The sequence below is a fragment of the Gambusia affinis genome, linkage group LG02, assembly GCF_019740435.1.
Source record: "Gambusia affinis linkage group LG02, SWU_Gaff_1.0, whole genome shotgun sequence".
Lineage (NCBI taxonomy): Eukaryota > Metazoa > Chordata > Actinopteri > Cyprinodontiformes > Poeciliidae > Gambusia > Gambusia affinis.
Window position 1 is genome coordinate 9,120,833 of NC_057869.1, and position 16,642 is coordinate 9,137,474.

Consider the following 16,642-nt stretch of genomic DNA (forward strand, 5'->3'; position numbering starts at 1 on the left):
CAAAAGGTTCATGCACAAGACTGAATATTCAAAATCACAGAAACAAAATGCTGTTGACAAGAAAGTATTTGCCCCCTCACATGTTTCTTCTGTTTTTGGTTTTTCATCACATTCTAAATGATTCAGATCACGAAATTTTAATATCAGGCATATTTAAATTGAGTAAATACCATAATGAGCTTAAATGATCTTAAGGCCTTAGGTTTGCATCTCTGCTTTTTGCGGATGATGTGGTCCTATTGGCTTCATCTGGTCATGATTCGCAGCCGAGTGTGAAGCGGCTGGGATGGTGATCAGTGCCTCCAAATCCGAGGCCATGGTCTTGAGCAGGAAAAGGGTAGAGTGCCTTCTCCGGGTCGGGGGGGCTGTCCTGCCCCAAGTGGAGGAGTTCAAGTATCTCAGGATCTTGTTCACGAATGAGGGAAGACGGGAGTGGGAGATCGACAGGCGGATTGGCGCAGCCTCAGCCATCAAGCTAGCGTTGTACCGCTCCGTTATGGTGAAGAGAGAGCTGAGCCAAAAGGTGAAGCTCTCGATTTACCGGTCAATCTACGGTCCCTCCCTCATCTATTACAATCTGACATGAAGAATCAAGACATTACTTAAATATTTCCCTGTCTGACAACATGAAATAAGGTAACTGATCTCGAAAAGCAAATTCCTCTGATTAAGGAATTCACAAACAGATGATAAACAAAGTCATCAATATCCATCAGTCTGGAACGGTTTACAAAGTAATTTCTAAGGCTTTGGGACTTCAGTGAGTCACAGTGGTAGGAATTATCTGGAAATGGAGAATACATTAAGTTGCTCTGAACCTTCCTTAAAAGAAATGGTCTATCAGAATTACTTTAAGAAAGCATTAACAAATCATCCAGCAAGTCATAAAAGAACAAAGTACAACATTTAAAGCAATGCAGGCTTTTCTTGTTTTAGCTAAGCTTAGTGTTCAACAACAGCAAAATGACTCTGTTGAGTCAAAAAAATGGTGGTGGAGACTCTGTAAAAAGTGGTGCTAACCAAAGACAAACACGAGCCCATCTCACATCAGTTAGAAATATTTTAATGATGCTGAAGACCCATGGGCCAAAAATATAAGTATGCATCCCTGCTACATCTGGTGTAAGACCAACACAACAACAAGAGGAGCAATTGTTTTTCTCACAGGGTCAGTTTGGTTTGGATAGACTGTTTTCCTTAATAAATGAAATCCTAATTTAAAAACTCATTTTGCTCATGTAATCTGATGACATAAAACAGAAAAACTCTTAAGAAATCTCTGGGGCTGGGGCGAATATGTTTTCACAGATTCTTCCTATGTTCCTGAAATACAGCTTTCAAATAAGTTCTGAGATTTTGTTTTACAAAAAAGCATGTTACATTATTTAAACAAAAAAAAACTTGCATATAAACGCCCCAGTAATAACTGTAATACACCCCTCTTTCATTACCTAACTGCATAGATTTTAAGACAAACTAAAATGAAATCAAATGGATCAGAATTAGACAATCATTATATCTTTAGTGACAGCGTTAGAGAAAGTATATAAAAATGAGTAAGAGATATCAATAAAAAATGGTAGTAGCTGTCTGCTTAAATAAAAGAATTAGACCTTAGGAAGCCTCTGTATAATTAAAGCTAAATTGAACTTTTTTCAACAAATACTCATCTATGTACCAAAAACAACTAAGCAATTATCTGCAATCTAACATACAAAACATTAGATGTACTTGACATTGCACATCAACACACTCAATTCATGCAGCTTTTAACACCAGAACAAAGCAAATAGGATTAGTACCTTATGAATTGTCTGCTTGTGACTCTCCTTTTTCTTTTCTTCCTCTTTTCGAGTCAATACACCTGCCATGCGCCGATCCTCGTCCTGAAAAGGAAAGCTGGTGCAATCATGGTGTCGCTCCATTCATGAGTTGTGAATTATTCAACAGAGCTAGGAGGGGATGAAGGGGGATCACAAAAGAGACAGTCTGGGTCTAAAAGACTCTTCTCAGCACCAGAAATCAACCAGTATGGAAGCAGGGTGAGGAATCCTAACACCAGCCAACTGCATCACAGGATTATCTGTCTGATTTCCAGTCTCAGATAAACTGAGCCCAGCTGTTGTGGAAAGGCAGAACTCCCAGAATGCAATGCTCCCAAAACAATCTGAGCCTGCTGGCTAAGAGCGAGGGGATATTCAGCTTTCAGTGAAAAGCTAGCAGAGGCGCAGCTTCTGAGTGATCAACAGAGTTAGATCCAGTGAAATGAAAAAATAATTTCAGCAGCTGGAGGAAGTTTTGATTGGATCTTGTGAATACTGTCGCACAAAATGAAGAACAAAAGGTTCTAATTCTCATCTCCAATACATAAAAGTGTTCTGTGTTAATTACTTTAGTGCTGAAGTTTAAAGCAATTAAATGCCTAGAGATTTTGTGAATAATTGCATTTATAACAAAAACATTAGAAAGCATCTTCAAATGTGAACTGCCATGTGACATTTAATTGGACAGTTTTTGCAAGTGAAAACAACTGATGCAAAAATACTTTTTGCCTTCTAAAAGTATTTTTTATCCTTGAATATTTTTACATTTTGTTTGGTTAGAACTGGTCCAAATTATTTTAGAAAATGTGACAAAGCTTTTTTGTTGACAGTGGCTCTCCATCCAATCTGACAGAGCGTTAGCAAATTTACAAAGCCGGAAGGGCAAAAATCTTTCAAGATGGTACATCAACACACAATTTATTTGGATTTTATTTTATTTTTTTACAAATATGAGCAACTTTGAGATAATCTATTATGTAAAAATTCTAATAGAATGCATTAAAGTTTATGATGTACTGAGTCAGTTTGTGAATGTAAGGCTACGAACATATTTTAAGGTGCTGTATTGCATTTCATTGGACAGTATCTGCAAGTGAAAAAAACAGATACATTTGGATCAAGTATTTTGCTAATCTATAGAATTAAATTTAACTAAGTCGAATATATTTTCCCCTCAATAAATGAAGCACACGCAGTATATGGGCTGTTTAGACCTCCTCTTCATTTTCTCCTAAAATGTGAATTTTTTCTGTTTCATTAATAAGATTTAATATTTCAGCAGTTAGCCTGGGGTCTTGACAGATTAGTGACAGCGCAATGCAGTGGAGAAATATTTGTCCAAAGCAGATCAGGTGAAATATCATTTAGATCACTGTAAACAGAGAGACTTAATTGCTGGAAGAAAGAAAAAAACAGACTGATTTCTAGAACTTTAAGCTGTAGGCAGTAGCTTGCTGAAGATATTTTACATATCACACAGATCATAAATCTTGAAAAACCTGGTATCATTAGACTTCAAAAATGAAAAACTGAGAAAAGGGTTGAAATTTCCTTTTTATGTTTTGAGGGCAAGGTCTGTAGTACTGTCAGATTCCTTTCAGGTACAAGCTCAGTCCTGGGTGCTCACTTCTGAATGCAAACTAATTCTCCACTGTAACATATTCATGACATGTGGTAGAAATACAATGGTGCTTATTATGAAAATACTCAAAATACTTTTCAAAGTAAAGTAAACAGGATTTGTGTTTATGTATCAATCTATTTATTGTATATATACATGTATACATGCATCAATACATACTAGAGCTGGTGTATTTGCATTTAAATGTACTTAATATGGTTGGCTGGGTATTAGTATCTTTATTTAAAAAAGGCAAATATTACGACCCCTTTTTAAAGATATTCTGACATAATTTATCTTAGTAAAAGACAAACTAGTTTTTATCTGCTAAATACATTAAAACAAAGATTTTCAGCATATACAATGATGCTCCGACAGCACATTTTCTCTCTTTCAGTTGTAATAGTCTTTAGGAAAAAATTACTTAGTCAGCAGTCAAGATCTCTAAGAAAGTAAAGTTTCAAAAGTGCTTCTCGAACTACTACTTCTTTGTGCCATTAGCCCATTAATGCCTGAATAAGACAATGAAAAAAGAGTGAGTCTTACTGTGATGCGCTTCATGTCCAGCTGTCTCAGGTGAAGCACACAGCGCAGGACGGCCTGCTTGTACCATGTCTCCAGGGCTACAGGATTCCCATCCAGGGTGAGCTCAGAAATGGACTGTGACTCTCCAAGGCAGGCTAGCTGATCAAAACTAGATAGAAAGGAAGAACATGGCGAGCTCTTAAGAACAATGTGTCACAACACAAACCACTGAGCCATAGCTTATGCTTAAATAATGGAGCTTTTAGGCAGCCTGTAATTAATACTGAAGTCAAAGAAGGACACCCTTTACCATCTTTGTATCATAAAGGGTCATTTGCAGACATGAAGAAGCAAAATCATAATAATATTGATTATATTAGCACTTTTATCCTTTTTGGTGTTTGCCTATTTTTACACCTTTCTGTGGTATATATTGAAATAAACAGAATTTTATAAATAAGAATATGATTCTATTATACTGAATAAATTTATTCTAGTGAAATGGGTGACATAAAACCAGTAAATAAAGAACTTCTTTAAATATATAAATGTCAGCCTATGAAAAGTATGTCCATGCACTGTACAGTATAAGCACTCAATTCTTGGTCAGGGATCTTTGTACATTTAATTACTGCATCAGTTGTCGTAGCATTGACGCAATCAACCTGCAACTCTGCTGAGGTGTTAAGAAAGCACAGGTTGATTTAATAACTGTCATCAGTTTATCTGCACTGTTGAGTCTGGTGTTTCTCATCTTCCTTTCTTTCAATATTCCTGCACCTGAAAACAAAATCCATAAAACTTTTCAGCTGAGGGAAGCATGAAGTGTTAAAAATGAATTCCAGGTAGATGGCTGAACTGACTAGATAAACACACCGAAACAACAGCAGCAGATGACATGGCTTCATAAATCTCCAACTCTCACACTAGACCTCAAACAAACTGGATTTGTTGCTAAATCTGCTAAACTTTTCATTTGTAATTGACTGTCCACTGGGCAACTGTCCAGTCAGTTTCCATTTAAAAAAATTGTAATCATTAATTATTATGTAACAATCAAATTTTCTGAGAACCCGAATTGTTAGTTGTCTTTAGCTGTAAGCTATAATAAAATACAAACAGTATATCTGTATATCAAACATTATACCAAACAAATGACTGTGCTCTGATTATTTACCTAGCAACAGAGCACAATTGTTCCTATTACAGTATTATATATTTTCAAATGTTTATCCCAGGCTTTAAAACTCTTGCTTTAAATTTACATTCAGCAAGATTGGCTTAAATAAAATAAAATACAAATAAATAAATAAATATATAACTATGCATGCACTAATTACACATTTCTTATATATACATTGTAATTTAACTAAGATGACACTGTAGAGTCAATTAGAGCTTTTTTTTTTATTTTAACTCAGTATCTGATAGTATTTATGTGTTCCTGACTATGTGTGGTGTGACCCAATGTTGAATCATGCTGACACTTGAACAACAGTGCAGGCAAGAGATGTCAGGTCAGATCTAACAGTACAAGGTTAACATGGATAAGCAGGCTGTCCCACCATGAATCCCACATTCAGAGAAGATGATGTGTTGCTCTGACAAAGTAACTCTGAGATACCTCCTTTTTTAAGATCAATGTGGAAGGAAGAAAATAATAATATATTTCCAGGGGTGACAAAAGTGTAATTTGGGATATGATTAAACCAAAACAATGCCTATAACTTAACCTCAAAATCTCAGTAACACCTTTATTACTTTTTCTCAGATTGTGTCTTTGGTTGCCTGAATAACTTTAAGCATTCATCACAACTATTTCACACATAGCATTTCAAATACATAAAAAAGGGATACATGTAAGTAGATTACGTCTGTATTATTCTCAATACCTGTGTGAGGCTGTGTGCGTTCTGCCTCTTTTGACAGAAGCTGCCAAATCCCAGGGGAAGGGACGTGGCACAGTCCAGCCACCATCCCTGTCTCTGCTCTGTGGGAATGAGGGAGTTAAGCAATACCAGCTCTTACCTGTGGATGTTGTTGCAGCTGAGAAAGAGACGCTGCAAGCCGGCCAGGCGATCCACCTCAGTCTAGAAAGAGAAAAATGGAGAGGAAAGACAGAGGGATGGATGGAAGTGAAGAGAAGAGGATGTTCAGGACAAGGGCACTGCATCGTCACAGCTCTGTTTGCCTCTCCATTCCCTCAGTCACCTTGCAGCTCTTTGCTCTAGCATTCAGCATCCTCAGCCACTCTGCGCATGCACACACACACATAGAGCATGCTGCCTTGTCTGCACATGGAGGGGAGGGGCAACAGAAAGAGAGAGAGAATGAGAGAGACAGCATGAAGAGAACAGTGGGAGGGGAGTGTGTGTTGCGCTAATGCAGAGATTTCCTGCTGCAGGAGGCTAACTTGAAATGCTAACTGGGACGTTTACACATCCAGGAGTCTAAACAGCTAACGGCCACAGAACTACATCGCACTGTAAAACAAGGACAGCAAAGGTAAATTCAATAAGAAAAAAAAGGCCTAAGACTGCTTTTACTGACTCGTCAGCTCACATTCAAAATCAATACACACAAATACAGTGAGGGGGTGGGGTGAAGAACAGCAGCTGGCCAGCTGGCATGCTGACCTGGACACAGTGGAACAAAGGACAATGTCATAAAAACAGCACCTAATCAGATGTCAGAAAGGTAGGACTTCATGGAGAGCATCTTACGATGTGTATGTGTGTGTGGATGACCAGTGATGCACATGATGGGAGCAGGGAGGGCACTCCCAGCTGCAGCCTGAATGAGCTGTGTCAGCATCCACCCATCCTGCAGCCAACGCCTCACATCGTGGTTTAGATTTCCTGCCCAGCTTCTGTATAAATTAGACTGTAGCCTAGCTTAGATTATGCTAGCTCCTTCATTGACAGCAATACACCAATGCAGCAGATACACATTTCTTAGAGTTATCCACAGTCTACATCCATACACAAAGTATCTTTCATTCTCACTATAGGCCTTATAAATTCAATAATATAATTTTGATGGTGTGAACCATCTGGCTTATAAGCCATTCAAATGTCTGAATATCACTCACATACACTGGTTCAAATTTGGCAGTCTTTGTGTAATGTGTGAAAGTATTTCAACTATTATGACCACTCAGTAGCATAATCCACAACGTCACAAAGCTTAAATCATCTCAAACTGGCTTCTTGCATATGAAAAATGGGTTACTCCAATTACCTTCACAATTAAGGCTATTGGAGTAGCCAAAAGCCTTAATTAAGTTAATTGTCTGCCTCTGGGATGTGGTGGACGGGACAGTCACGTGATCAATCTTCAGTTAACCAATTTGCAGCAACTGTGTGACAGTCTTATAAATTGAAATACCTGAGGAATCCTTGACACCTTGCTAAATCTAGGACAACAAAAGGTTTAGCACTATCAAGCAGCAAAACTTCCCCAGATCATTTCCACACCACAACCCAGTTCAACTGTCAGCAAGTCAGCCTTTTTTGAGGTTCTGTGTCAGTTTTAGACAATATGTAACAGGATACAGGCCTTACAAAAACAGTTAATAGTACCAGCCACTATCAGTTAGAGGACCATCAAGCAAGCAACATCAAAGCTTTACCTTAAATGGAAAAGCATACAAGTTAATTGTACCTTTTACAGCAAATTGTTGTTTGATACTACCATGTTTGATTAAGAACCTGGGATTTCTCAATATGTAGTGCCTTTTGGATCATGAGAAATTTGAGTTTATTTTAAGTCATTCTTTTTACTGTATTTCCCAGGGAGCCTCTAATACCTTTCTTTGAAAAAGACCCAAGTCATGCCTTCCAGTGTTATCCAGCACTGACACTCCCCAAATCCCTGCCTGTGTCAACCTCTGTGTGGATGCTGGTGAAGAAGCAGCAGCTGCATACTGTCTTTAGCTAAAAATAGCAGCTCTACCCCAGACAGAATGATGTCATCACTGGGCTGATGAGCTACAACAATCGCCCACCAATGTGCTCTCTTTTTCAGCCAACCTGATCGATTGGAACCAATCAGCTGACAGGATTTGCTGAGAGCCTGTGCACAGCTGCATGCTTGTGCCTCCTTTTGTGCCTGCAGGGGTGTATTTATCTGTGTGCCCGTGCCTTCACCTTTTTTAAATCCTTGCCTCACCCTCTGCTCTCTGACAGCCTGCGTGTCTCCAATTTTCACACTTACTTTGAACTCCAGTGCTACTCCAAAAATAATAGAATAAGCTCTCACCAAAGTATGCAAAATGACACACCACAAAAAGGGGAATGAAAGACACTCAAATAAACACCACTACGCGTGGGCCCTAGTGGGAATTTTTTCTAAGTTGTTGAATTTTGTGGCAGGTCTTTCAATAGAGCAGACATGCAATTACATCTTTTCTAAGGTGCACCATAACTGTAGATTAATTCTTTGCACGAAACCTGCTTGAGGTCATATGTCAATCAAAATCCTTTGGTATACTCTGTACAATGTTGCATGCTCTTGGATCATATTTGTACTATTTGGATTGTAATAGGACTATTGTTCCTGTTAAATGATCATGTTTGTAGATGCAGATGTGACTGTATTCAAGCAAACTTTTTATGCTAATTTCTATGGGAAAAATTCAGAGCTATCCTCACACAGACATGTTAAGCTAGTTAATCTATAACAACACTTTAAAAGTGTGCTGCAGAATCTCTCGCATTAACCATTTTTAGGCTGCTTAAATCAAGTAGCTAAGAAGATGAGAAAGCCCTTGTGCTAATCCAAAAAGATAGTCTGCTTCTGGAAGACACCTTTTTGCCTCGTCTCACTGTTGCTTGTGTAGACTGCTCTCTTTCTGTTTCTTGTTATATAAAAAGCATTTTTTCCTTTTTAACATTTGTAAAATTACACAAACTGTTTTTTTTAACAAATGGATGGTTCACTTTGGTATCTAATTAGAGTGGTGTGGAGAAACTATTATTAAAAGTATCAAGCAGCTTTTACTAACAGAAAAAAATAATCTTAGTAGATACATAAAATTAAATCAAATTAATTCAAGTCAACCTGGCCCTATATAAAGCATTAATTACCACCTTGTTAAACCACAGCTTAACAGTAAATAACAATAATAACAGAAAAAGCAGAGGCTTTGAGAACAGAGGAGAAGGGAAGTTATTGTCATCTACTAATCTGGAAAAGACTATAAACCCATTCATAAGGCTTTGAGACTCCAGCAAACCACAGCGAGAGCCAAATGGAGAAAACATGGAACAGTGGGGAACTTTCCCAGAAGAGGTTCACCTACCAAAATAAATTTGTCATTTTGTTTTACATAATCAATAGTGAGAAGGAAAACTTGTTTCCTCATTCTATTGCAAATGATCTCATGTTACATTTTACATCTTTTATTTTAAATATAAATTCTTGCAATGCATCTAAACACATTATAAATCATTCCCAAATAATTAATTCAGAGAAAAGGTAAGATTTATCTTTCAGATTTATTTTTGAGGAGTTAAGAGACTGAGCAATTTATGAAGATTAAACCAGCTAAATGCAGTTCAACAGAAGACAAATTAATTTAAGTTATAATCAAAACCAGAACTTTTCATATATAATCCCAACTTTTTTCTTTGTTTGCTGATTTCACTTTTCACTTGCCTTCCCTTTCGTGTAAAGGAAATGCCTCTGCACCTGGAGGATGGCGTTTTACTGTACTGTGATAAAAATGCTTGGCAGAAAAAAGACTAATGATAGAGACGAAAGAAACTGCTGATGGGTAGCAAATTCTATCTCTTCTTTTTCAAATAACATTAAATCTAGTAATTACGGTTTCTCAGCTTGAAGGCAAAGGACATGATGAGTGACAAGAATAGTTTTCACTCAATACACAAAGTTGGGATTTTTTCCCCTAGCTCAAGGAAGCAGACCAAGACTTAAGGGATTTGCATACAAATGAAGGGGCTTGTTTTGGCACGCATGGCTCTGTTTATCAGATTAAAACTATAGTAACCAAAGAGAAGTGATTTTCCGCATTTCGAACATCCAGATTCTCTTTCACAGCACCGGAAAGTCAGTGGGAGGTTATGGATAATGACCTCCAAGGTCTCCCTAGGCAACAAAAACAGGACAGATTTCACCTCAGACTCTCAGACAAGGACTCAATTGAATTCACTTCTGGTTTCGCTGTATTTTTAACACGCATGGCCCATTAAATCTTATGAAAATGAGAACAGAAATCATCTATAGAAACTGAAAAAAATTATTATTTGCCCCTTCACCACGTGTCAAAATAAGCGTGTGGGGTTTTTTGGGGGAGTTTTTTGTAGAAAAAATAATGTGTGTATTATTCCAAGTAGAAGTGAACAAAATAAACATACACAGACACATACACGCATGGTTCCATTTAGGAATTTACTTCAGCTGTGAGCTGAGGCATCTCCATGCTGTACTGGATAAAAATAAAGCAGCGGGAAACGGTAAATTGCAGCCATGAAAGCACACTGTGCTGCGTCTGATTAATTATTTTCTTTCACCTTTTTTATTCAGGCCATTGAAGAGTGGAAAAGAAAGCATTGGGGTGTTTTGCAAAGATATTCATATCCCTTAAAGCTTCCCATATTTTGCATTATTAAAACCAAAAATTGGGAGTTTATGTGTAAAATAGTAGTAAAATAGTAATTGTGAGGTGGAAGTAAAAAGTTTTAAAAAATGTTTTACAAATTGAAAATCTGAAAGTGTGACCAGCATATGTATACAGCCTCCTTTCCTCTGATATCCCTAAATTCAATCCAGTGCAATCTTAATATTAATGAACAAATAGCATCATCAAGACCAAGAAACACAGCAGACCGATCACAGATAATGTTATGGGGAAAATAGTGTTACAAAATAATATCCAGCGCTTTTGAACTAACACTACATATCAGCCTGTACACACCACCTCCTCAATAAAACATGGAGGTTGCAGCACCATTTAGTATAAATGATTTTCTTCAGGTGGGAGAGGTAACCTGGTCAGAGATGATAGGAAGATAGATGAGGTTAAATACGAGGCAGTCCTGGAAGAAAGCCTGCAAGAGATTGCAATGAACTGAAGACTAGGCCAAGGGTTTAGCTTACAACAGAACAAGAAGCCTAAACATACAGAAAAATCTACAATGGAATGGATCAGACCACAGTATATTCAGATGCTAGCATTTTCCAGTCAAAGTCCAAACCTGAATCCAATTGAAAATTGTTTTTAAAAGATCAAATTAACTGATCAAATTAACTTAGCTCGAGCTAGAAAAATTAATGAACCAAGTTTGCAACTTCAAGATGAGCAAAGCTGAGATACATACAAAATATTTGCAGCTGTAACTGCAATAAGAGGTGAGTCTTCAAAGTATTAATTAGGGAAGTGAGTATACACACATAATACACCTTTGGAAATTTCTGTGTAATTCTTCTTTATGTGTGCTATTATGCACTACTCAGTTTTATAGTACCAAATCCCAATAAAATTACGTTAAAGTTTGAGGTGGTAACAGGACTTATAAAAAAGTTAAAGAGTTGTGAAATGTTTTTCAAGGTACTCCAGTTAAGACTTTTTACTTTACTTTCATTTAATATGTAGGGAAAATAAGACAGACCACATGTTGGTAAAGAGGCTTCTTACCACCACAGAGATGCAATTGTACTGCAGGTTGAGTTCAGTCAATGAGCTGAGGCCCTGCAAATTCTCCATACTTGAGATGCGATTACCAGACAGGTTCAGAACTTGGAGTTCACTCAGGTGGGACATATTCTCTATCTTCCTGATTTGTATCAAAGTAAATCACATAAAATTAACACATTTTAACCACATTCAGCACTAATCCATTTTAATGATCTTCAGATATTACAGTAAATAACATCTGTTAGGAAATTATTCCACAAAAACTGAACAATCACTCTTCCTATGGCTTTCTTGAAATCTCATATTACCTACATCGGAGCAATGACCGGCGTCACAACCAAACACAGTGATTATTATATTTCAAGCAAGTAGCAATTCACCAACCCATGACTTCTTGTTGAACCTATAAATTATAAAAATAAACATGTAGCTGGAGGCCATTCAGTGGTGAAACCTTTTACTTCCTTCCTCACCTTATTATTAGTAGGAGGGGATATTTAGGAACCTTTCTGTTATTTCAAGGACTTCACATGAATCCCTCGAGGCTGTTAAGAGGTTGTGAGATGTTGTGCTTGCTCTCTAAATTTCTCTCACACTGAGAGGAACTTTTAAAGGGCCATCAAGAGTTCACTTTCTAATCCTTGAGATTATTCCAGTTACATGTACATGCGCTAACATTAATAAATATTATTAGAATCTGGTTATGACTTTCTGTATAAAAAATATTAACTGAAAGGATGGAAAGCAGCTTCTGCAAAATGTTTCTGCTGGCTGTAGATTGGAAAATTTAAAAGTTTAAAGTAGATATGACAATTGTACAGATCACTGTTAAAGTAAGATTTTTCATGTATTGAAAATCTTTCTTTAACAGTAAATTAAAGTAAGTTTAACTTACTGTCAAAGTAAGTTAAACTCAGCATCAGCATCATCATCTAATAGAAATGAATATTTGAGAGTCTAGAACAAAATCCTATTTAACCTTATTATCATCCTCTGATTTTTATCAATTTTATAGATTACCATTCTTTTTTTTTTCTCCCACCAGGGGGTCCTTTTTGTGGGCTCTAGTGTCCCTTTTTTCATAGTAGGCTGACAGGAAAGGGGGAAGGAGAGGGGGGAAGACATGCGGCAAATGTCGTCGGGTCCGGGAATCGAGCCCGCGACGGCCGCATCAAGGACTGAAGGCCTCCAAATGTGGGGCACACTAACCTCTACGCCACCGGAGCACGCCCCGATTACCACTCATTTTTGATCAGATTTTGCTTTGGCAATAAAGTCTGGAGATACTGATAGAAACTGTTTAGAAAAGTTTGAAAGGTTGGACAGGTTACATTTTTAAATAATAAAAGAAATACAATACAAAGTATAAAAAGTTACATTTATTAAAATAAATCAACTCCAGAAAGCTTATTAGTTACTATTTTCATGTGTCACATCAGGTAACATAACAACCCAAAGACCTGGTTCAGCAGAACAGCTGCAAGATGGATACACAGTCCCAAGGAGAGTATAGCTTTTAGAAAGCCAAAGCCAGCTGGACGTGAAACCACATCCTCCTACTAAAATCAAATAGGCAAAAAGATTTGTGTTTGAAGCAAAGTCAACCTTCCTGATTGAGTGTGAAGTGAGAAAAGAGAAATATTGTAATAACGGCAACCATGCAGGTACAGAAAGAGGGCTATCAGTGTCCCTTTGTAAACAGGTATAATCATTTAAGAACAATACAAGTTGGGCTAAAGTTGTCAGGTCTCTGATGAGGAAAAAACTGAAAAAGTTTTAGTCTGGAACAATTTGAGAGTAAAAGAGTGACTTTGAAGTGACTGGCTCAAAGCACAAACAGGCTGTGAGAATCATACATTCATCCATCATTTTTACTTGGACAAATTTCCAGGGATGTTGTTGTGCTGGAGTCCATCTGCACTGGTCACCAGGGAAGAGGTCAACTATGCACACACACACACACACACACAAACACCCCGACATCTAAGGGCCATTTAGAGAGATCAATTAACCTGACAGTAATGTTTTTGGACTGTGGAAGCCAATTTTCCCTTGATCTGCTTTGATTTGTGACTGGCTGTTATTCTATCCATTAATGCATTAAAAAATCTAAATCCCACCACTTTAATTCTATAAACACATCAACCAACACAACGTAAACTTTTTGTGTTCATTAATAAAATAAAATAAAACTTCACAAACTTTGATTCATTCACTTGGTATTCTAATCATTTCTTCCTTTTTTGATGGATGTGGAATACTGCTTCAGTATAAGAACCTGTAGCACCTATTTTTCTATTTTAAGTGTTGTGATCCTTGTTCAAAACAAAACAGCATTATAATTGACCAGTCAGATTTCAAAGAAAGACAGGAATTAGTGTTGGCAAATAAAATTCTGATCAGCGCAATTTTGAAATTAACTTCCTTTAAACACCCCAAAATATGTGTCACGAAGACTAAAATGTTTAATTCAATCAATTAAAAAGACACTTATTCCACTGTATCATTATCACAAATGGCTAAATTAATACATAAAATGGTTAGAGCAGAAAAGTTCAGGGGGCAAGACGCAACAAACCATTTACTGTGAGAAAAAAATAACATAACACTGTAGCAGTCACTGAACAGTAATTGAGATGCCTGTTCATGTAAAGAGCAGCCAACACCAGAAAAAGAGAAAGTCTAACCAAAGCTCTGGAGAAGCTCTCTAAGGGGAAGTGTGGGCGGGAATGCTGGCACAACGCTAATTTAACCAAGGAAACCCTCTCTGTTCTATTTTTTTATTTCCAGGAGCTTTTACATTCTCATCTGACAATGTTTGACTTCTTCAGGCAAGGTTCGGCTCTGAAGGCCAAAGAAACAGCCCTCAAAAGCAGAATCTTTACAGAAGGAACAGTATAATCTGTGAACACTCCAAGCTGATCCCAGGGCTGACAACATAAAAACAGTTATGCCTGTTGGATAAATTAAGCTGGGATCACTAGGGAAATAATCGTAGGAGTGGACCTGAGAAAAGACCCTGTGAATTTTATATCGTCAATGCTTTGATTTGTAATGCTGGTGGAAAAACTAATAGTTTAAATCTCCATAAAAGAAGACTAGCTATATAAAGCTTCAAAAAGAAAAAGAAACCAAACAGAGAAAAACGATTAAGATTTTAGAATCCTGCTTTTTCATCAGCAATCAACTTGGTTGCAATGCTTGCTCTGAAAATACACAATATTACATGTTTTTAAACCATCAGAAAGCTTTGAGAATAATCATCCTCACCTACTGCTTGTATAAAGAATCAAAATAGCATTTACAAAAACTCTGCCCCACTTGGTCAATTTATTATCTGGAGCAAGGTCAAGATCTATCTGAACTTTGCAGCTCTTTCTCACTGTCCAGAATTGATAAATAAATAACACTGCTAAATATAAATAAGCTGTAGACTAAAGGACAGTTAAGAAACAGTACCTGATTGTTATGCAAATCCAGAATATTCAGTTTGTATAAGCGTTCCAAGCAGCAAATTTTATGAATTCTGAAAGGGAAATTCAAACATTAGGTGTATACAATTTCATTGTCATCAATTCTGTTCCCATTTTGTCACATTATAGTTGTAGATTTCAGTGCAGGTTGTGTAACAGTCCAAAATTGTGACGTAAAAGAAAAATGATAGCTCTAATTTCTGTTGTGATAAATCCAAGGTGTGGCAAGTACATGTCTTAAATTGTACTTGGTTAAACTTTTAGAACCACTAATGTAGGTGTGTTATACTCTTCATTTTTTGATGATGGATTAATTAGTGTTCTGTGAGAACTATAAAGAGTAAAATATTGTTTTATAAGCCAGCCTTATTTCAAACTTCTCCATACTATATCCCTAACCCGTCTGGTGTTTTCAGTTACATTAATGATGCTGTTTATTCACTAATGTTGTCTAGCAAATCTCAAAGGCCTTCACAGAACAATTGTATTTACACTAAAATTAAATTACACATAAGTGGGACTGAAGGGGATAAATATATATGTGTGCCTTACATTTCAGATTTTTATTTGTAAAACATTTTTTATCATTTTTTTAACCTCTCAGTACTGTACTAGTTTTAGTTGGTTCATTACGGTGAATCCCATGAAAAAAATGAAGGTTTTTTTGTTCTAGTGATAAAAAAATGTGAACATCTTTTTGGGGGATTAATGCTCTTGAAATGCAATGCAAAATTAAAACTTTCAGTAACATAAAACAGTTCCATTTTCTATTTGACCTACCTAGTAAATACTAAGAGATTCTGCATTTTACTTTAAACTGCAGAACGATTTGTTAGATTATAGATAACTTGGGCAAATTAAACAGTGTAACACAATTATTTTGATAACGTATACATTTTAAACAGTCTGAGATTCCATTTATTGGCTCCTGTTGTGATGACCAACCTGTTCTTCCCCAGCATCAGAACCCGGAGAGCGCTGAGATTTTCAATACCATTCATATCAGAGATGTGATTATCATGTAAGTTCAAAACGGTAAGCTGCTGCAGATGCGACAAATGCTGGATCCTGGTAATTAGATTGTGCTGCAGGTTGAGAAGTTGGAGTTCTTCAATAAAACCCACTTGAGGGAATTCCTCCAGGCAACGCCTGTATAAATGAAAGAAATATATTTAGCCAGATTTAGCATCCACAACAGCTTTTTCATTCAGTCATTAAAAAAAAATAAACACACTTCATTTTCCTTCCCTTACAGATTCTAATGTTCAGATACTTCACAACACATTGTTGTTGAAAGAATCTGTTGAGATCATATTTATTTGTTGGACACAGGGCATGGTAATTCAGAGACTATGCTGCTCCCTGGTGGCAGCCCAGCCTATGTTCGCCATAAGCTTTTATCAAAAAATGTGAGTAATTCAATTTAAAAAGTGAATCTTGTAAATTATATACATTTTTCACATGTAAACTGAAATATCTAAGATGGTCATGTTTGTTCATTTTGGTGCTTATGGCTTTATGAAGTCCAAATATAGAAATATAA

General features: G+C 36.7%; 1 protein-coding gene across 6 annotated transcripts in view; it reads right to left on the bottom strand.

Moving 5' to 3' along the window:
• Positions 1 to 16,642, bottom strand: part of LOC122819547 (leucine-rich repeat-containing protein 49) — a 32,722-nt gene that overhangs the window by 13,513 nt on the left and 2,567 nt on the right. For 4 of the 6 annotated variants that reach the window (XM_044096346.1, XM_044096353.1, XM_044096361.1 and 1 more), the window contains 6 exons: positions 16,045 to 16,248; positions 15,086 to 15,152; positions 11,627 to 11,770; positions 5,998 to 6,059; positions 3,991 to 4,138; positions 1,803 to 1,886 (listed from right to left, as the gene is read on the bottom strand). In XM_044096346.1, the coding sequence (XP_043952281.1) occupies positions 1,803 to 1,886; positions 3,991 to 4,138; positions 5,998 to 6,059; positions 11,627 to 11,770; positions 15,086 to 15,152; positions 16,045 to 16,248 (709 nt within the window). Of the gene's footprint in view, positions 1 to 1,802; positions 1,887 to 3,990; positions 4,139 to 5,997; positions 6,060 to 6,180; positions 11,556 to 11,626; positions 11,771 to 15,085; positions 15,153 to 16,044; positions 16,249 to 16,642 lie in introns of those variants that run through there. The other 2 variants (XM_044096386.1, XM_044096378.1) reach the window with 2 other exon arrangements.